General features: G+C 32.8%; 1 protein-coding gene across 1 annotated transcript in view; it reads right to left on the reverse strand.

Annotated features, from left to right (window-relative positions):
* LOC127721113 (uncharacterized) overlaps nucleotides 1–23,745 on the reverse strand; it is a 194,367-nt gene that overhangs the window by 119,709 nt on the left and 50,913 nt on the right. Inside the window, exons 32-38 of the mRNA XM_052227789.1 lie at nucleotides 22,819–22,949; nucleotides 22,140–22,194; nucleotides 20,874–21,025; nucleotides 18,832–19,028; nucleotides 17,111–17,371; nucleotides 13,320–14,881; nucleotides 12,006–12,139 (exon numbers count right to left, since the gene is read on the reverse strand). Of these exons, the coding sequence (XP_052083749.1) occupies nucleotides 12,006–12,139; nucleotides 13,320–14,881; nucleotides 17,111–17,371; nucleotides 18,832–19,028; nucleotides 20,874–21,025; nucleotides 22,140–22,194; nucleotides 22,819–22,949 (2,492 nt within the window). The remainder of the gene's footprint in view (nucleotides 1–12,005; nucleotides 12,140–13,319; nucleotides 14,882–17,110; nucleotides 17,372–18,831; nucleotides 19,029–20,873; nucleotides 21,026–22,139; nucleotides 22,195–22,818; nucleotides 22,950–23,745) is intronic.

The raw sequence follows: 23,745 nt of genomic DNA on the forward strand, positions 1-23,745 counted from the left end.
GAAGATAATGGGAAATATCAAAGAATCATGATATAAATTTAAAGAAAAGAAGAAAACCCAACTAATTTTTTATTAAAATTGAAAATCCAACTGATGAAAAGTCGTATTGACCTCTAAAATTCTATACACAGAAAACAAGTACTTATAGTATCTTAAAATATCCAAATAGAGTCCGTTTTATAAACGCGCACTGGTCATAATTGTTATATTTCTATTCAGACATTCCACATTTTGTCAACCGTTTCTGAACTATTTTTGAAGATTACGAATCCGTGGCTTCAATGTACATTTAACGCAAAATACATTTTGTATTTTTTTATTAGGAAAATAGTTACCTGTGTGTAAAATAATTTCAATGGAAGCTTTTTGAAGGTATTTGATAGGACGTACGCCAATTCATGAGGGCGTGACAAATTGTCACCAATGTCAAATCAAGTTTTTCTGTTGTTCAAAGTTTGACGTGCGGTGATATTTGAACAGTGTTGAGTGTATTTTACATTTGTCATTTCGGAGTCTTTAATATCTTATTATGCTGTATTGATTTTGCTCATTGTTGAAAGCCGTACAGTGACCTTTAATTTGTCATTTCTGTAATAGTTATACACCGAGGGATAGGTGTGTCTGGATAAGAAACCCCGTCGGCCGGAGGCCGGAGGGGTTTCTTATCCAGACACGCCGTATCCCGAGGTGTATAACTAACTTACACCCCATTCTAAACCCTATATTTGTTAACATTGATTATTAAATGAAAAAACCGATAGCATATTTATTGACAATATCAAACCATGATTTGTAAGAATTTTTTTTATTACATGAAACCCCACTAGTAACCTTTCTTAGGTATCTTTGTTCAAACTTTGACAAGTGATTACATTTTACAAATGTCAAAGTTGTTTTGCATATATTCCCGTTAAATCCATGTGCTAAAATGGATCAGCGGGTCAAGGTTGACCGTTTCGTGTATTCTTAATACAAACAAAAAAATACATCATGCTCCTAGTATGCAGTTGTCAATATGGACGGGTATAAGACGGACGACATTTTGTGGCAAGCGTTGGATTTGGTAGAAGAGACTTAAGATAAAGGCAATATTACAACCCAAAGTACTTACCTGTATCAGTGTAATAAAGGTAATCATAACTGTATTTTATATCTTACGGTTTTATAACCCCCTCCTCTTCTCGAGAATAAACAAAGTTAACATTCATATTCGGACATACTAAGGGATAGGTGTGACCCGACTACCAGACACGCTCAACATACAAAGATACAGATTTAATATTTAGGAACTCCCTTTTTGGGGACAAACAGGGGCTGATCCAGCTGGGGGTTCCCAACTCAAGAAAAAAAGGGGGGTCCAACCATTCAAATGTATTGATCTTTTAAAGAAAAGTCGGGTCCAAAACGCGGAACCCCCACCCCCAGATCGGCCAATGGGTAACCGGGGGAGGAGTGGGAGTTAGAATCCCCATTGTTTTTTAAAGACCAATGCTTTAGAATAGAGACATAAAAAAATTATGACTGGGATAAAAAAAAATACCTTCAGACAAAGGAGTATTTAAAGGATTAATTTTGTATTCAAAATAGATGCTTAATTTTTTTTCCGCTATTGGAATTTCCTAAAATGTGCTTTTTTAATATCTTGAAACAATTTGTAGTGAACACTATTAGTAATTTCTTATGTTCATGCTATTTAGAAAATAATCAATTTCTATTGTTACGAATAACAATGGACTTTGTTTGCGGGATGTAGAAGCAGGGGTTTCCAGAAACCCCGCTCGTCACACCCTGTGGTCAAAATCCTTTGTTATTCGTAACAATAGTTCTATTCAATTTACACTCGTTTCAGAAATAGAAACTATGAAGTATAACAATAGAACTGGGGTGTAAACTTTATTCAGTCTCTGGTTAAATTCTCTCAATAGACATTATACATTTATTTCCCGTGTCGGAGGGAAATATGAAGATTTGTTCACCCAAGAATATTCATATTTTACGAGGGCTCTGCCCGAGGGAAATATGATTTTTCGAGGGTGAGCAAATCTTCATATCTCCCGAAGCAAAGGGAAATGAATGTTTTATTTCACTGCCTATGGTTTGTTTACTATCAATACATTAAATATTATTTTGCATACATTTGTTTTCTTATCCGCTTGTTTTTATAAGCTAAACTAAACACGGCATACCCATTGATAAACTGTACCGATCAAAATTTAATTAAGTCTTTTTGTTTTATCGTCTGAAATAAATTTGAACATGATAATGATTACTGCTATCGCTATTTTAAGAAGAATAAGAAGTTCAAAACGTTATGTACATTAACCGCGCGTAACGTCACACGATGTAATCCCGACATTTCAGAGGGGAATATGATCCTCAGAATGGAATATGAAGATTTGTTCAATGAAACGTGGGATAGTCTCAACCAGATATTGATTAAACTATCAATATGTATAAAAAGTGGAATAATATCCCGTCACGTCTCTTTCCGATCGTGCGAGGGCTGTATAGCCAGTCAAGGTCGTTAAAAACTCCCATCATCATCGTCACGTCTCAGTCATTACAACTGAACGGACGTGCTGGGTCAGCTCTCCTTTACCCGCTATCTTCGATGAGGGTTTACTGTTGGATGGATCAACGACTTACTACTTTCGATGACAGAAACCAATCCAACGCTGTACAGACTACGTTAGGCTTTAATCCGCGTAGGGCTAATTCCCGCGTCAACAATCACTCCAAAACCCATTATGGATGGGGGAGTGGTATGCCGAGTGACGTCCGAGGGCTGTATCCTAGGTGTTAGATGATGGACCACCATTTCACTGTCTCACGACTTTGGTCCTGATAATGCTTCCTGTCATCGTTAATACTACGTCCGAGACTCATCTACCAGTACTCCATCATCGAGGTTAGCTGGCTGCCAAGCTCACCAATCAGGCCCTGAAAGCAGCCGTTGTGAAGACATAACATCAAAATAGTCAACAAAAGAAAAACCAAAACAACTCACAAAACCAAGATGGCGGCCTACCAAAATGGCGTCCTCCACCTGTTCCTGACCGATGGCACAAATTTATTTAAACGCTCACCAAACGCCTTCGGGCACCGAGCCGACCGTGCGAGGGATGTATATCCAGTCAAGGTCGTTAAACACTTCCAGTAGTAATCATAGATGAACCGACCGTGCAAGGGCTGTATAGCCAGTCAAGTTTGTTAAAAACTTCCATATATATATCATAGATGATCAGGTTTGATATAAAAAAGAAAACTACATTATCGTATCTCGGATATATATATCTATTAAATATAATAAGGAGAACTTTAAGTAAGATTGAGTACAACAAAAGCTTTGCCTTATTAAATCCTTGATGCTGTCTCCATCAGACTGTCAAACACCGTCACCCTACGAATATAATTCCTAGTGTGAACAGTGCTTAACTTGCATTTTTTTGGGATATACTTTCCCAATTTATTTCTTGAAGTTTAATGCATGAAATATTAAGAAGGGGGATGAAATTACATGTTAAAACAATTTGGGTGCTGAATCTTTATGTTAAGGAGTGATTTGGTCCAGTTAAAAAAGGTAAACAATAGTACATTTGTACGTCTGAAGCTGTCAAACTGAATTTTAGACCCCCTTATCACAGAATTGTCAATATTTGGAGTTAGAGCTGGTAGAAGTTTATATAATTTTGATATTATTTGTCCCAATAGAAGTACACTTCACTGTAAAAATCTTTTTGAGATAGAGCAGGTGCGATTTTTTTAATTTGAATTTATTTTCTCAAAGAAATGCACTACGAAATAAATTTGTCCTCGGGCCTACTTGTTGTAAATGAATCAGGGATTTATTGACCGTGCATTAAAAACTCCCATCATCAATCGGGGATAACCGTAGACGATCATTCAGTGTGAAAATGTCTTGTCTAGCGTACGGCTGTTCTGTCCGACAAGGTTATGACAAAAGTCTAAATAGTTTTCCCAAACCCACAAAAAAAAGAAAGAATTGTATCAGACATGTTTGTACAACCTTAAACTAACAGCAAATAGTTGCATCTATAGCAAGCACAAGTTGATGTATGAAGACCATTTTGAAAAATCTTGTTTCGAGGGAGATTTGGTGGTAATTATACTTTTTTTAATAACAAAATAACCTAGCAGTTCTGATAGCTATTATAGTTATCAAATCCTTATATGATAAGATCTCGTTGATTAAAAAAAAGTAGATTTGATGAGGAAGAAAAGTTTCAATTATAAGAAAGAAAAATGCAGTATTCTTGTATCAATCACTGATTTACAAAAGATTCTTTAGTATGCCTCTTTTATATAAAGTGCATTGATTTATATAAAGAATAGTTCCGTATTTAGACAAGATAATTTTTCAAATTAATAAAGTTATACGATAAATAACATTTTTTTAATTATGATATTTAACGGCTATTGACAAGGAGCAATGTTAGGAAGGGGTTTTAGCAAAGACAAAATATGTTGATATAGTATAATATTCCCAGGTTATAGAAATGTAAACATCGAAAAATTGGACATCTCAATTTTTTATTAAAAGTGTTTTTTAACTAATCTTTTAACTTTATCAAATTGATACGGGATCAGTTCGGAACAGTCACTTATAAAGACACTTTACAGTTAAATGTGTGACCCTATCTGGTTTGTTTGGTAACAAATGTATAGTTTTTTTTTTCTTTTTAAATTTTATTTACGTTATCTTATTATGTATATATTTATATTTATATTTTGGCTTCCTCCCGAATAGATAATAGGTATGTCAGAATTATTGATAGATGTCGTGTCAGAGCGACACATTCAGTTAGTTATCCCAAGGACGTATACTATATTAGATACACGTCCTTGTGTACTCCAGTGACATCCTGTCGACTAAAAATTCGTATTACACAATTATATAATACAGGTTCATGCATGGCTTCTGTATTGAGGTACCCGGCGTGCACAGGTAACATTCAGTATTGAACCACATATATTTGTGTTCGACGTTGTTTATCTTGTGCGTGTTTGAAATTATAATTCCACCTGTTAATGAATGATGTTCTGATAATAATATTATCCACTATTTTTGCTGATAATAAGTTTTAAAATTTTATAAACATGACCTTATTTTTTGTGAAATAAATACTGTTTTGTCATGATTCTGGACCCTTCTTTAAAAAAAAAATTCTTCACGCAAATACAAGCTTTTGACGAATGGCAAACATGCAGATGTAAAGTAATGCAGCACTTATACAGTCAGCATGAATATTTATTTATTGAAGATAAGAGAGCTCCTTCTATGTCCCATGTCTCTATCTTTATAAGGATTAGAACGACAGTGGAAATAGTCATTGTAAAGCAGCGGAGATAGCATGGCATCGTGAAAAAAGATAACCGAATAGAGAACAATATACTATATGGAGAATTATCGACGAAAAGGGTAATAGTAATTGTAAAGGAAAAGAGATAAAGAGAGGCATAGTAAAAAAAAAAGGTTTGCTAGACAAAGTTACTGCTCGTTTGACATTTTTAGTTATACAAAATCACACATCGTGTTCCAAATTGGTATTCACGTGCGATAACTTGATGCATAGCATGGTTAAAAATCCCATTCGTTACATCGTAGTGTCACTGTGTTTCTTTGTTCAATTTATTTAGTTTGTTAATGATTATGTAAATAAGAATAAATCTGTATAAAAACTTCATACCCGTTTAGTTATTGCCTGTAGGCGTTTGATTATTGTTACATTTAATATATATATAGAACCTTTCATACATCTTAAAGTAAAAGATGTGTCAGTCTGATTCAAACGACATGAGAAGCCTGTAATACTAGTACGACTCGAGTATAGCATGTAAAAATTCCTACTCAATATGGTTGTATTGGAAATCTTTTCATACAGATAGATAACTCATGATCCGACATTCATGTAATATTTGCCACATGACACTCATATTTCTTTCTACCATCATCATCTTATTCATTAAATATTGCTGTAAACATCGATGGTTCACACCCAAACAAAATGGGAGTAATATACCTTTAGAGCTTCTCCATGGTATACACTTGTGAAATATATAGACGAAATTCGTTATTAAAGTGAATCTACATCTCACAAACACAATTTTTTGAATTACGATTTTGAGTGAACACCCATCAAACTATTACGAACTGGCAAGATATAACAATGCAGGCATTTAGTTTTCGTCAGACACAAGATAAATAATCACTCTCATAAACGTATATATATGCATGCAGTTTCAAATATCAAGAACAAGCGGTCGATGTCTATAGATCATTGTTAAGTCGGTTTACTAGCTGTTCAGAGTCAGACATGTCACTTGTACATTCTTGGCCTTCATATACCCCATCCGACGATGGGAACCCTTTTCTGATAGTGTTGACAACATAAGCTTGTATGGTGATTCTGTTGATCTGTACCAGTGGTTGGGCTCTACTGCCCAAAAAACAAACTAACGAAACGCTACTAGTCTGCTTTGTCTGTTAGAAAGAACCTTTGGCGCTCATCCTCAATGGCGCAAATACGTCAGGAAACTTACAAGTCTATTAGTAAAGTTTGTTTCAAGAACAACGAGGTTGAGACGAACTGTTCTAAAATCGTCAATATCAGTTATACATTACTAAGATATGCCTTTTATTACAACTACTGTATAACTAATTTGGATTAAAGACGGCTATCCTGTTCAGCATTGCACAAAATTATCATAGAATATAAAAAAAAACTTGTACAAAAAAATCCTCAAGCAAAATAATGTATTAGCTTAGATTTATAATGTATGTATATCCATTAATGAAATAAACGATAATTTTTACAAATAATTCGTTTAAGTGATTGGCAGTTTAATTTGATTATGAAAGAATGAAATGTTAAAAAGAAAATTTTAAAAATCACGCATGTTGTATTGTTGTATTTTTTTTTTTCAATTAAAAACTTAAAAATAAAGATAGTTTTACGATTGTTAGCATTTTAACATCGCAAGATTTAAATACAAGTTAATGAATTCCGGTAAAGTAAATTAAACAGATGTGCAATTATTATTAATTGGGAAATGAAGCATTTAATTTTTAAGATTAAAACTGGGACTATTATACTAGTATAATAGTCCCAGATTAAAAGTACTATTCATTTAACTTCATATTTTAATTTTATGCAAATTGCATAGAACGTAATCGAAAATTGTTCCACTGTAATATTGTATACAATTCCGGAATTGACAAAGATTGAATGTTTATTTTCAATTAATTTAAACAATTTAATTATTGTTTCTCTATTGTCATCGGATATTTTATCTTGGTGTATTAAACACGCTATACTCTTTCTGTTAATCCATTCAAAATGACAACATACACACCTGTGTACGCTTGAATTCACACCTGTGTACGCCTGAGGATAAATTGCTGCAAGGTAAAGTTCAAACGAATTCTCCTCAAATCGAGAAATAAACAATGACTTTACAAAATAATATACATGTTCTGTCGTAAAATATTTCAGTTCAATATCAGTAAAAATGTTCAATAATATTTTATGAAACAATCTCAACAACAATTTATGAAATTTAGATTTTTTGTCATAAGAGAAGCACAATTACTCCAAAGCGATTTGCGAGAAGTGGTTTCGTATTTCGTTATAGAAAAAAAAATACTAGTAGTTTATGTAAAGTAACGACTCTCGTACGGTGTCGCGTTAATATCTTTTTAATAAATTGGTGCAATTGGATGCAACAAATAATTACCATAAAATGTCAGGTTTGCGAGATCAGACAGTAACCTAACAAGTAAACAATTGAAAATCTAGGGATCAATATTTAACATTCGTCAGCAATGAGCAATTTTCATAAATAAAACATGATTTAGTCGAATACTTTGCGAGTAAAGAAAAAGAGACTACCATAGATTTGTTATTAACCCCAAATGCTTGATGGATACAAATCAGTATTCAGGAGTTACCTTTTTTGCATTAAACCACATTACAACAGAAATTGGAAAATAGGGCGTGGAAGTATTTCTAGGTATTTCTAAGACATTGTTGTTTTCCTGTTCTATGTAGCTTTCTTATCGGCGAACATGGTGATAGATTTTATAGATGCTGTCAGGCACCGACCATTGAAAACAATCAATCTGTTTAAAATAAGAAATGAAAATAACTGTTTGGTGTTGTTTTTTTTTTTTGGCAAATAAGAAAAATGACCGTTTGATTTAAAATTGTTTAAAATTATTTTAAAATAGATTTATGAAAATAATTTACATGTGAAAAGGCTAGACTTTGTGGCGTAGGGATGTGATTGAGTGGTTTTGTTTACAATTATTTCCCATTATTTCGGCAGTGAACATCTGCAATAATGATTTGTTCATCATGTTGTGTGATTTACACATTATAACAAAACTAAGAATATGACAGATGAATTTAGAGTTAGCTGTTTAATGTCCAGTGACAACTATTATATGTATTATTAGGAGGACATTTAAAATGTTATAAATATGAACAAGGACATCCTTTGTTATGCAAACATGTGTATCACGGCACAAGCGATGACCTATAGACCGTGTGTATCATATGTATATTTAGGGTTGGGTTGCTCCGAATAAAGGAGGTATAGATACAGGAAAATAAAGAAAAAAATATAAAATTAGAATAGAGTATAACGGGAAAAATAAAGAACAGAGGAAAATGGTATAAAAAAATTAAAGAATAGAGGGTCTAGTTTTTTTGCCGGACAATTGTTGATGATAGTTTAAAGTCAAGTGCATTTATAGTTAAAATAATACACAATCGTATGTACATTGGTAGGGATTTATGTTTAGGGTTGATGAGGCAAATATCGAGTAATTGTTTTTATTTGAAATTTCTCGAATATTTGTTTTTTTTCGACTGATTTGATAGATGAATAAAAAAAATCTATAATCTAAAAAAAAAAATGGTTTAATTACGATATATGGATACAACTGCTATTCAGTCGATTTTAAAATACATGAGATAAAAGAGAATACATAAAAAATATTTAACAAACCATTTGGACAAAAGGTCAACCTTAAGACCCCGAATATACTTTTGTAAGAACATTAGATTAATTCCGAATTCCATCTTAAATCAATTGTTCATTTAGGTAAAAAAAAATGTTAATACCTTAGACTATTTTCAAAAATTGTTGACTGGATACCCTGCAGACTGCAGTTTACTCGCACATTCACCAAGTACGCATTTCTACGGCTAACTAAATTCATAATCGTATCTTTCAATTTGTTAAAATTTATTTCAGTGTTTATTTTTCAAACTTTTTATGTAAATAATTTTGGATCAACATCGAGTCAGATCAAATTATAATTTATTAAATTATTAATTAAAAACTGAAACATGCATCCAATCTAAATTTATCACCTATATAAAAAGATATAACAGAACACCATTCATGTTTTATATTTAAAAAAAAACATATACGCTAAACGAAACTATGCACGCCAAGAAACGATGTACGCTAAACGATGCGATATACGCTAAACGAAACGATGTACGCTAATACGCTAAACGATACGGTATACGCTTAATGAAACGATGTACGCAAAACCATACGATGTACGATAAAAGGGCGCTTATGTTATCGTTTATGGTATGGTTTATGGTATATGGTTTCGTTCGTACATCATTCGTTCAGCGTCCGTACAACGTTCGGTCAGCGTTTCGTTTGCATTCGTACACCGTTCGGGAAGCGTACGTACATCGTTCGGGCATCGTCCGTACATGATTCGGGCATCGTTCGTATTGTTAACTTTTACGTTACACGGACTGTAACACAAAATAGCACAAGTACATATTATGTTATATGCATTAGCAATGTACACTCTGAATTATGTAATCAAAATATAAGCCATTTCCCTGAATGAGTCTTTGTGAAATGCATCATGGCATCCCCTAAACTCTTAATCCAAGAGACAATCTAATGTTTACTTAAAAAACATATAAAAGTCTTTGTTTCGTTACTGCAGACAAAACAACCAATTGGTCATAGTAGAACATACTGATAATATTAATGTTCTTCTTGTCAGTAGTAAACTGACCATGAAAATTAAAAATTGATAAAATGAGTTGTCACAAGCTATCAACTGGTTTTAGAACGGTGTTCCATTCTTACTGACTCAACATATTAGTATTTTCTTAACATCTGTAAGAGAATAATTTATCAGTAAAGAAAATATTTACAGCAATTTCCTGCTCCGAGAAAATATTTCAGGCTTCTGAGAATTTACTGTCCTGATTAAAACTGGACATAATTAAAAAATTTGTGTATTGATATGCTTAATCTGCATACACATTTGTATTGTACTAGATAAAACTGTACTATTTCAGTGTTTTTATCTGTCTTGACCATTTCCAGACACTCTTTCAATATATTACATTGTATTATCAATATGAGTATATATGTAAATTGACTGAACTGTTGGTTCATCACAAAAATCAATGTGCAGCCAAAAATTAGCTATGCTTGCAGGTTGTTTTAAATATAATAAGGGTAGACCTAACGTTCCCTGAATGGAAGGATGTCTACTGCAACAATCAGATAGACCTGGACTAAAATTCACTATTCTGATTCTAACTTATTTTATTTCAGTACGTCAAAAAATGAAGTTTTTATTTACAACAATGGTCTATGCTCCATAAATATCAATGTGCAATCAATTAATAGTTATGATTTTTATGTAAGATATCAAATCTGTATTGTAGTAGAATGCATGCAACTTACAGATCCAAAATCATGCATGTTGTTCTAGTTCCTATGTTTCCTGGATGAAATGATGTCAACATTAATCAGATAGACTTTTGCAAAATCCCTATTCTAATTTTAATTTTATTTGTGATTCACTAAGCACGTTTTATTTTCAATAAATATGGTCTATGTTCCCTGAATGGAAGGTTAACCAAATAAACATAATCAGTTGTGGGCAAATTCCCTATTCTGATTGTGATTTATTTTATATTTATTTATCAACTTTAAACAGTCAATGTGAGTATCAATGTTGGTCTACGCTCCCTGTATGGAACATTATCCAAATAAAATAACAATCGGATATGGGCAAATTCCCTTTTCTGATTGAAATTTATTGAACCAATTGAGGTTCTAGTGACAAGTGGTCTACGCTCCCATAAGGACGTTATCCACATTAAAATAGTGGTCTACGCTCCCATAAGGACGTTATCCACATTAAAATAATCAGATCTGGCCAAAACACCTATTCTGATTTTAATATAGTGATGTGTTTACACAGTCTCGTGTACAGACTGTAAAATTGTAAACAATCAACTTATCCTTTCCACTTGACCCGTTTCGTAGATTGCTCTAAACAGCTAAAAATTCCGTCAGCGTGGAAGAAGTATTAAAACATCCGTTTATTCTAAAAAACGGAGCACTCACGTAACATGTCTGATTTTGACAGAAAAATTCTGCCTTTCCTCGGACCGGACTTAATGTTTGAAAATGGCGGCTAAACAAAGGTCATTTTCTAGGTCGTCGTTGTTCCAGACTCGTAAGCTGTAAAATTGATGAAACATGTATATCAGAAACTTGACAGAAGTGCTGTATTCACATTAAATTAATCGTAAAACGATATACCGAAAACAAATAATGTCTTTTATAAAACATAAGGATTTAAAAATCCTTGTCGACGAGAAACATGCGTTCACCTGAACGCAAAAATTAAAACTAAACTTACCGTATCTTTCACAGGTAAATTATGACGTAGGTGAGTACATCTTATGGATGTAATTTTTAATCACCTAGTTAATTGCGATGAGAACATGTTGTGAAAGCAAACATATTCTATATAATATAAATGTAATTTCATGGTAAGTATATTTAACCAAATTCATATAAAATTGAAAATCTAAAAGACACCCACTTGTCAAGATAAAAATCACATTGACTAAATAATTTTGAAACAAGTCCCCAGCTGAGTAACATAATGTGAAAATTAATTGTGTAATTATACATACTCTGGGTATCCCTCCCATTTCAGTAAATATTCTACTTGGCCATTTTTGTTCCTGGAATCAACAACCTTTTCTACAGAGTATTCTTTTTCTTCTGTATCAGTCTCTGATGCTGATGTTTCATCTGTTTCTTCTGTCTTTTGCAAGTAAGAAAAAATAAACTTAATACCTAATTAATATAGGTTGCACTTCTGTAAAGATAGACAATGCAATTTCCCACAGGATCTCTTTTTACAGCTAACATTGTACTACTTTTACTATGAAAATTAGTAAAAATTATATCCTAGAATGGAAAGTTCATTTGCTCTACTATTTTTTTCAAAGGTCAAAATTTAGAGCTGTGCGGCATATTTCCAACATTTATATGCCCGGAACTTCTTAGAGTTAAAACTTCTATTAAAATTCTGTACTACACCTACCCTTCCTCAGAATTCTATTTTATACTGGTAACAATTCCAAGAGATATAACATAGTGATCATATCTTGGAATCAGCAGGTAAACAAAACAAAATATCTATTAAAATATTATACATCTCCCCAAAAGAGGCTTGGTTTGCAAAACAGCTGTATTTACAAAGTTCAACCTATATGAGTCTTACACAAAAAAAGAAGCCATAAAAATATGTAGGTATTTTTTTTTTAATGTTTTTTATACATATAACTTTAATATTTTTGTAATTAGTGAATATACAAAAAGTGTTCATGTAAAAACAATAGTTTTATTGAACATGAACTCAATAGAAAGTAATTTCATCAAAACAACTTTTAAGTAGCATGCCAGATATCAATCATGCAATTTATGAGAAATATGAATATACCAGAAAAGGCAAACACATTTTTCAATTTTTGATATATATACATCATGGAATGGATAAATATCTTCCAATACAGTCTGATCATGAGCTTAAATTGATTTGATTTCATATATATATATATATAATGTAATGTACTGTAGATTGTTTAGTTATCTCCCCTTACAGGCTTTTCATAGTTCATTTCATATAAATTGAGTCCTCCATAACCAAGGGAAAAATAGAAAATATGGGCAGTATTCACAATAACTTTGCATTTTGAACAAATTATAAATAAAATATGTCACCTTTTGCATGATTCTTTAGGGGAGTGGTTCTTAATGTTCTGTATACTTTTCTAGATAAACATGATGAATTGATGGATTAAAAAAGGTTTATAAAATTTGATAGAAATGTTTTTGTCTTTAAAAAGAGCGATTTAAAAAAACAATTTGACATTATCTTTTAAAGTGATTAACCATAAATGCCATTAAAGAATTCTTTATTCCATAATAGTAATACTTACATATATATGCGCCTTTGTGGTTCTCTTCACATTTGAAACTACATCTGTTATCTGATTGGACACACTATTTCCCTGCCTTTTGCCTTCCTGTTTCTGATTGGACACACTATTTTCCTGCCTTTTGTCATCCTGTTTCTGATTGGACACACTATTTCCCTGCCTTTTGCCATCCTGTTTCTGACTGATTAATGATGCCCTACTTCTAGTAACCCTCACTTCAGAAGGACTTATTTGATTCATATTAACTGGTGATTCACTGATATCCTCAGAGGTTTCAATATGGTTCCCTCGTTCCTCACAGATTGGTTCCTGTCTGATCAATGATACACTGGTACCTTCCATTTCAATGACAGGTTTCTGTGTGATAACTGGTTCACTAGTATCTTTCTTTTCACTAACAATGTTCTGTCTGACCTTGGATTTAATGGAAGCCTTTATTTCACCACACGAGTCCTGACTTTCAAGTGACAAAGTAGTAATACCTAGATCCTGTTTGGTTATTGATAAACTGTCATCTATAAGAATATCATCACTTATCAGTTTCCAATTTATAAGTGATGTACTTATATCCTTCATATCAATGATTGACTTGTGATTGATAATTGATGTGCTATTACCCTTGGGATTGATAGTTGATGTACTGTTACCCTTGTGATTGATAGTTGATGTTCGGTTACCCTTGTGATCGATAGTTGATGAACTGGTACCCTTATGATTGATAATTGATGTACTTTTACCCTTGTGATCAATAATTGATGAGCTATTACCCTTGTTATCGATAGTTGATGAACTGGTACCCTTGTGATTGATAATTGACGGACTGTTACCCTTGTGATCGATAGCTGATGAACTGGTACCCTTGTGGTTAATAATTGATGAACTGGTACCCTTATGATCGATAATTGATGTACTGGTACTCTTCTGATTGATAATTGATGAACTGGTACCCTTGTGACTGATAATTGATGAACTGGTACCCTTGTGATTGATTGGTTCTACTTTTATTAATGAATTATTTGAAGGTAACACATCAATGACAGATGTGCTTTTACCAATTAAAGATGAACTGGTATCCTTACAGTCAATGACTGGTTCATGGTTGATGACATATTTTCTGAATTGCTCACTTTGGAACAATGACTCTTGATTGCTAGGCAATGATGATGTGGTATCCGTCAGGTCAATGACTGGTTCCTTGTTGAGAGATGAATTTCTGACAGATACATCTTGTTTCTCAAGTGAACATATCTTTTTCACTTCAATGATTGGCTCATTGCTGTCAGCTGATGTTCTGATATGCGTCACTTCAAAAACTGGTTCCTGGTTGTAAGATGAAGTTCTGCTGTGCTTTATTTTCATGTCAGGTTCTTTCACACAATTAACAGAGTCTTCATTTATTAATGATAAGGACTCATCTTCCAGTGTACCAATTTGATTCTTGTGTGATAATGAAGACCCCATAACAACATGAGATTCTGGCATCCAAAAACTCTTGTCAACATGGTGTGATTCACCAAAACTGTTACCATTTCCATATAGTTCTGAAGCAATTCTGTGATTGTCTGAATAAAGATACATTATAATATAAAATAAGGAAATGTGGTTTGATTGCAAACGAGAGAACTATCCACCAAAGTTCAAATGAAGTGGATGTAAACAATCAATGGACAACCCTACAGCCTTCAACAATGAGAAAAACCCATACAGTATTTTCAGCTATAAAAGAATGCTATGTTTGTTAGCCAGAATTAGAAAGTTTTTTTTATTAGATTTTATAAATTTGAAACAGCAGAGGTTCATTTGTTCATATGACATAGCTTTGACACAACTGACATTAAATTAAAAATATAAAAGGTCAGTTTTAGAATTTACTAGAGCAACAAAAACCACTGTCACAGAAAAACACAATTTGTCTGAGCATATCCAAACTCTCAAATATTTCAATATAATTCTTTTATCTCTTAATTTATCTTCTTCTGTTAATTCCTTTTGCACCAAAGCAATCAAATAAAATCTTGACAAACCATAGAATCCAGCATTTGTTCAAAATTATGCTACTTTATTACGAGGACCTTTTTTTATAAAGGTATTGCATAGAAGAACGAGAGTACATACCCTGAAATGTCTCACCTGCTTCACTATTCATGAGTTATCTTATGTTGATAGTACTAAAGATAAAGTTATACTTCATGAATAAGGGGGTAGGACCTTTATCGGGACTCCGAGATCGGGTGTTTTTAAGCTTAGGATTTCGGGATTGATCCTTTCGGGATCCGGGAATTCTTTTTTCGAATTTCGGGATGTCGGGATTAAAATTTTTTTAAATTTTGGACCATGGGATTCCATGTTTTTAAGCCCGGAATTTCGGGATCAGGACCCCTCCTACCCCCACCCCCCTCCCCCCCCCCATGAATCACATAAATTTAACACTTATCAATTCAATCATCCATGAAAATGAGTCAAGGTCAGATAATCCAAGCCAGACAGACATGTACACCTTAAAAAATATAATTGACCTTATGGCTTACAGTATCTGAGAAACAGACTGAACAAGGAAAACTTAACATTGACCAATGAACCATGATAATAAGGTCAAGGTAAGATGAACCCTGCCAGATAGACATGTACACCTTACAATCAGTCCATTCACTAAGTTAAACTTAATTGACTTATTGCTTATGGTCATTGAAAAACAGTCTGAAACACCAAAACTTAGAATTGACCAATGAACCATGAAAAACCTGCCCAACTGACATGTTCCCTTACAATCATTCCATGCACCACATACTGTTGACCTTCTGCATGAAGTATTTGAGAAATAGACCTAATCATGTAACTTTAACCTTTAATTATTTGATTAATGAAATTAATGAAATGAGGTGGAGGTCAGGTGAACTCTGTTTGACCTACATGTAGAAGTTGCAAGGAACCCATATACCAAATATTGTTATCCTACTCATAATAAGTGAGAAATTCACATGACAAAAAACTATTAATTTTTTTGGTGGCATCACTTTAACCATTCTAGAGTTATGACCCTTTATTAATTGAAAAATTGCAAAATTTTTAGTTTCCGTTCTCTAACATACGTTTGCCTCTACTAAATGTTATGAAACTTATACACAAAGCTTATCATGACAAAACACAGATCAAGTTTGAATTTTGGTGGCATCACTTTAACCATTCTTGAGTTATGCTCCTTTATAAATGGAAAAAAAAATGCAAAATTTTTAGTTTCTGTTCTCCAACTTAAGTTGCCTCAACCAAATGTTATGAAACTTATACACAATGCTCATTACAACAAAACACAGATCAAGTTGAATTTTTGTGGCATCACTTTAACCATTATTGAATTATGTCCCTTTATAAATCGAAAAATTGCAAAATTTTTAGTTTCCGTTCTGTAACTTAAGTTTGCCAGAAACCAAATATTATGAAACCTATACAAAATACTTATTACCAAAAAACTCAGATCAAGTACAAATTTGGGTAGCGTCACTTTTATTGTTTTTGAGTTATGTCCCTTTATAATGTTGTATGCAAGCGGGGGCATCATCTGTGTCCATGGGGACATATTCTCCATTTATTTTTCAAGCAGTGGCTGAACCATGAAAATGAGGTCAAGGACAATGGACATTTGACAGACAGAAGCTTTGTAACATAAGGTATATGCATACATGGTATGAAGCATCCAGGTCTTCTTCATTCTGAAATATAAAGCTTGCTACAAATAGTTAATGCTGCATACGCCAGAAAACAATTATATAGCCTTCTCCAAAGTGATAACTCACCAATTTTAGAGTAATCTACATCCATTCTCCGTTTAGCTCTAGCATTCTTGAACCAGACTCGTGCAGCTCTTGTGTTTATGCCAACTTTGTGAGCTAGTTTTGTCAAGGTCCATGAATCTGGATATTTCCTTTTGTTGAAGTGAGACTGGAGAATTTCTACTTGTTTCTCAGTAAAGCAGGTACGTCTTATTCTGCTGCGCTGGTTCCAATAATTCATCTGTCTGACATCTTGCAAAATAGTTTGGTCATCTTTATCAGAATCTGCAAAGAAAGATGAGGTCAATAAATCATATAACCTACATAAAATCAATAAATAAAAAGTTTTTGTTGAAAATAAATGACTACAATACTGTCTTTGTGTTTTATTTGTTCTTTGGTAAACATTTTCTGCAAATTCGTGTTGAAATTCTACTGTTTCCGGTTTGTGTATTGATTTTCATGGTCTCATGGTTTTCCTATAAACCCAAAAGAAGAGCCAAGAACCAAAAATGAAAAGGAGATAACAATGTACCAAATATGTGAAAGGAAGTTTTCAGCTGAGTTATTGTGTCATTATTGTGATATCATGATATCAATTCAATGCTTATAAATCATATAATAATCAAAAAATAATTTTAAGATTCATTCCCAAAATCAAAATATTATTCATTAAAGTGTCTCAGGTAAACAAAAATTACAAAATTGATTGACAAGCCAATATAATCCAGTGATAACCCCAATTAAGAGACAAAGAGTTGTATTCACTAAAGGTGTGAAAACTATCAGTGATAGGTAAACAGATGACACTAATGAGTTGGAGTTAGTTATTTTAATATATTGACTAGCTTCACTTAATTTTTTTAATCCTTTAATCATCACAATATAATAAGAATTATGAAGTGTACATGCTCATTTAACACCGAGCTATGTATGCTGTGAAAAATATTTTCATCAAGTGTTGATTGACTTTAAATTTTTCAGGTTCATATTGGTTTATTTTCGCTTTTCTCAAACAATAGGTTGTTAGTCATACCCTACAAAATCATTGATGCATTACGTAAACAACACATGGCTAATCAAACATTTAAACAGTGAACAAAACAAGAGAAATTAATACATCTTTATTATTAACAGCAATATAAATTATCATGATGAGCATCAACTAAATTCAAACCAAACAAACATTAATGCAGAAATGAATATTATTCCTGGATTTGCATTGGTTTTACCGGCGTTCAGTAACTGTCAGCTGAAAAAAAAATGCCCAAATTTTGTCCGACTTATACGAGGGTCAAGACTAAATCCTTAGAATTTGGAGCTGAAAAGGGCACCCGACTTATAGTAGGATCGACTATTAGGCGAGTTTCTACGGTACTGTGGATTCATTTATTTTTTGTTTGTAAAAAAGGATTATCAGAAAATTTTGTGAAAAGTGCCTTTAAAATTTTATAATGAACGGACTGGTTGGGCTTGAATTTATTTTTTACTTAGGGTTGTTTACCAAATTTTTTCAATATAATGGAACTTATGATAAACAACTGTCATACAAGTGAGGATAACCAAGCTAAATAAACAAAGTTCAACCCACCATTTTTCTTTAAAAAAAATTCCTGTATTAATTAATTATTTCTGTAGGTTGATATAGACAAGCTTCTGATTTTGTTAGGTTTCGTGGACTTCACTCTATTTGAATTTGCAATGAAATTTGGTATGTTTGCTCAATCTTTTTTTTCTATAAATACCTTTCTCATCATCACTCTCTATGGACATATATATAGGTGATGGGAATCTCTCTCCTTGTCCTTCTGTATGATGTTCTGCTGCTTGTAAATCGTCAACTTCAATTGAAGAGTTACATTCATTGTCCTGGCCCCATTCTTCTTGTAGAATCTTTGTATCACTTAGAAAACTGTCGTAAAATGGTGGTGGTGATTTAATGCTACAATGAATAAACTGTTAACACAGAGATATGTTTCGCCTATTTGTTATTTTGATAATGCAAATGTTGAAATTAAAATCACAATACTTTAACATGTAAGTTATGCAAATATTCAAAGTCAATGAACCATGACTGAATGTACAGGGCTAAACAGTCTCCATGGAAATGAGATATGTGCCAATGCTAATACAACTGCAAACCAAATACCATTGACTTTTCATAAGTCGTTCCTTTTAAACAAACCTAAACACAAACATTAACTTGTAAACTATGTAAAAGTTTCAAAGTCAATGAACCATAATTAGGGGGTGGGGTTATATAATCTCCATGGAAATGAAACTTGCAATTGCCAATACATTTGCATACCGAATATCATTGACTTAACATTAGTGGTTCATCTTAAACTGACCTAATCACAAACGAATACATGTAAACTAAGCAAAAGTTTTAAAGTCAATAGACCATGACTGAGGGGGTGGGGCCAAATAATCTCCATGGAAATGAGATATGCCAATGCTTATACAACTGCATACCAAATATCATTGACCTACCACTAGTGGTTCCCCATAAACTGACCTAATCACAAACTAATACATGTAAACTAGACAAAGTTTCAAAGTCAATAGACCTTGACTGAGGGGTCGGGGCCAAATAATCTCCATGGTAATGAGATGTGCCAATGCTAATACAACTGCATACCAAATATCATTGACCTACCACTAGTGGTTCCACATAAACTGACCTAATCACAAACTGATACATGTAAACTAAGCAAAGTTTCAAAGTCAATAGACCTTGACTGAGGGGGTGGGGCCAAATAATCTCCATGGTAATGAGATGTGCCAATGCTAATACAACTGCATACCAAATATCATTGACCTACCACTAGTGGTTCACCATGAACTAGACCTAATCACAAACTAATACATTGTTGACGCGACCGCCGCCACCACCGACGCTGGAAACAGCATACCTATGTCTCGCTTTTTGACTCCATCAAGGCGAGACAATAAAAGGAATAAAAGCTAGTTATATTGAATGGAAAAATATTATACACATTTTTATTGACCTAGTTGAGGATAGCAAGTTTATTGTCAATGTGACACCAACTATTTCCCGACGAGAGGTTGGTGTCAAGGGTGAAAATAAAATAAAAATTCCATAGGACAGACAAAAGGTTACACACAAACAGATGGAGCGAAAAACACAAGACAGATGGACAAAAGTCAATTTTTGAGTTTGTTGCATTTCTTCAAAAATTTTGGTTTTAGTAAACATCGTTCGTGTGTTTAGAGGCATAGTCACTTCCTTCCAATGTTGAGCAAGAGGTTGAAATATAAGATGCTATATAGCACAAATTATTCAGCAAAGTAAATTCTTATAATATCAGCACTGTTGTCATTAGGGAATTGTGATTAGGTACCTACAGAACAACAATAATTTCTACTGTATCATGCATAATAACAATCACAAAGATGCTTGATCATCTTGAATAGTGCAGGGATACAGGTGGTCCCAGCATGCATAATTGGCAAACTTTTCTGGTGAAGGACATAACTCAAAGTGATCTACTGTGGAATCATTTATTTTCTTGGGTACCAATTTTCGTGGATTAAGGAAAACTTGCTTGTTCTTGGATATTTAATTTTATGGTTTTGCCAAAGTCTGCATACAAGCCCATGCACATATATAATTTATTATCCGTTGAACATTTAATTATGTATTTCACCTGTGCCCACAAAATCTAAGAAAATTGGAATCCCAAGAATAATAATGAATCCACGGTATATCCTTTCCTTTGGAACGTGAGGTATAATTACAAAGTATGATGTATTAATAACTTACTTGTAAATAAGATTTTGTAGTTTCTGTACAGGCTCTGGTTCCCCAGCTTTTCTAAATAATACATCCTTACACTCATCAACTATACAATCTATAGCAGCTTCTGGTGACTTTTGGTAAAGATGTTCATTCTGCTCTGTTTGCCATTTGGTGTTCTGGAAAAAAATATCCCTATGCTTATATGCTATAACGTCACAGTAAGAATTGATTGTTCAATGATGTCATTTACATTGATTCACCTTGGGTCAACTAGTGAAACCCATTCATAAAGAACAACTTGAGATTAATATTTGCCGTTTGGTGTTCTTGAAAAAAAATTTCACAATGCTTATGATATAATGTCACAGTAAGAATTAATTGTTCAATGACACCATTTACATTGATTGACCTAGGCCTTAATTGGGTCAACTAGTGAAACCCATTCATAAAGAACATCTCAGGACTGATTTATAGACCTTATTACTATTAAGGATTTTGTGAACCTTATATGTGAATTTGTGATATTTGACTTTTTGAATTCATATAACAATCACTTTTGCAATATGGTTTGATCCTTTTTCTCTTGTGATGTCAAAATTTACATGAATGTTTGTGATAGTCAGTACAGGCCTTAATAAACTAAAGAGCCTGTGTTGCTCACCCGGATCTTTGCACATTTCTAACATTGGAGACTAGGATATAATTAGAAAATCTCAATTCGTTGATCTTTTATTGCTGAGCCTTTTTACTGGTTTCAGTTACTATCTACTAGTTTTTGTCCGGAATACCAAAAATAAAAAGGTTGAAATTGTAATTCAAGGGCAATAACTTCTATCAGATGTGGATTGACAATTTCTGCTTTGTTGTTTGTCTTGTCTAGCTGATCCTTTTTCGCTGTTTACAGTTTCTCTTTATCTTCTATACATTGAAAGTGGCAGGAGTAAAACTAAGCTTTTGCACTACTATTGACAACATTTTTTCAAGTATCTGGCGACAAAAACATATTGTAAAGAGATCTATGTATTGTTATAGATTGTATCATGTGAATCACTTGATGTTTTTTGGCTATTTCTGTTGTTGAGTTTTTATTTGTGGGTTTATACCACAAATTTCCTTTATTCTTATTTATATCACAATAAAAGCTTCTATCACTTATGATTCAGTTTTGCTAATACATAAATTTACAATAAAAAAGTAAATTCAACAAACACCCTTTACTTTGAGCAAAAGATGTATGTGTTTGGTAGAGAGCCCTCTCATTTGCAAATTTCTATGTGTATGTTAACTTACCTTAATCCCTGATTTGGGATCCTTTACAGATTTACTGCTTCTTTTAGTGAAACAGCTACAATGAAAATAAAAAGCTGGAACAGATTGTTGTAACTTGCATACAAATATAACTAGTCGAGGAGCTGCTTAACATCCAGTAGCAAATATTACATCCATTTTGAGTACAATAAATATTTTGTTAATTAGATATGAATTATTCGTGCTTGCTATTATAACTAGATACAGTTATTTAAGAAATAGTTTATGGGCTTGAATTTATATTGATGTTACCATGGGTTGGCCCTTTAATATGTCAAATACTTTACCTTGAACGAAAGTGATCAGATTAAAGTGCTCTAGACCAAGACAAATAGTTGCTGTTCCCATAATTGAACACACTACAAATATTGTTTTTAAAAGGCAAAGACAATTGAATAAGTGACATACTTTAACAATTTTCAGTTACAGGAACTGTCAGTACATAATTAATCAATCAGATTTTTATTTAAAAAATCCTACATTCAACAAATTTTTATCATATAGTCTGTTTAGATGTTTTCTCCATGTTTAGTTATAAATGTCTACAACATTTGTGTAAATTGAAACAAACAAAACAACACATGATGTGCTGATCAGCTGACCTACAATATATTCTAATTCTATGGACCCAAACAGTTTGAAGGACTTTATATAATGTTACCCGACTAATCTCCTATGTGGTGCTTTAAGTTTGTCAAATTCCTTCTCATCAACTGTCCATACTCCTTCATTCTTTTCGTTAATTACTCGGACAAAACATTTATTAAAACTCAGAACTTGTCTGGCATTGTTCTACAAGCAAAAATAAGCAAAAAGTATGATATGTTTTAGGAAAACAGCATTTCCATTACGAATTAAATAATACAACCACTGGTTGCTATTGCAAGCTTGTATTCCAATTTGGTAGTCAGTTTAGATTTCAAAAGTAACAAACAGAATGACTTTTGATCACATCCGTTTTATTATGCTTCAATGAAAAGATGAGATAGAAAAAGTCATGTATGAGTGTGTGTTTGAATGTAGTACTTTTTTGAAATGTTGATCAATAAAGTTAAACTATAAACCTGGGACTATTATAATAACGGGACCCAGGAAACCTTTACACCAATCAGTGTAATAATACTCAACATCACAGTCGTTAGAACGAGACTTTACCTGCGCTATTTATCGATACACCACATTGTTTTGACAGTGACAGCATGCCTTGATCTTATAATTTTGGTAATTTGTTATTCGAAATGATAATCCTTAATATAAACATGGTTACTATAATGATAAAAGATATATCGATCTTTGACAATTGTTATTAAACACCAAATCCCGTCTGAAGTGTAAAAAATGACATATAAAGATTGAATTTTTCAGGATGATAATAGCGTGGGGACGATGTGGAAAAAAGTATATGATTCATAAAATTTCTTATAACTGTTGATTGAAAAGATATACGCGAGTTCGGTTTGTTGTAAAATCATATTTATAGGTTATAGTTTGGATTTGTCTATTTTTATTGTCACTTTTTAAAGTGAAAAGGGAATATAAATCTCTTTCTCATTACAACCAGAACCCACATGCACGGCTCAAATAAATT

Source organism: Mytilus californianus, unplaced genomic scaffold (genome assembly GCF_021869535.1).
Source record: "Mytilus californianus isolate M0D057914Y unplaced genomic scaffold, xbMytCali1.0.p SCAF_12, whole genome shotgun sequence".
Taxonomy (NCBI): Eukaryota; Metazoa; Mollusca; class Bivalvia; order Mytilida; family Mytilidae; genus Mytilus; species Mytilus californianus.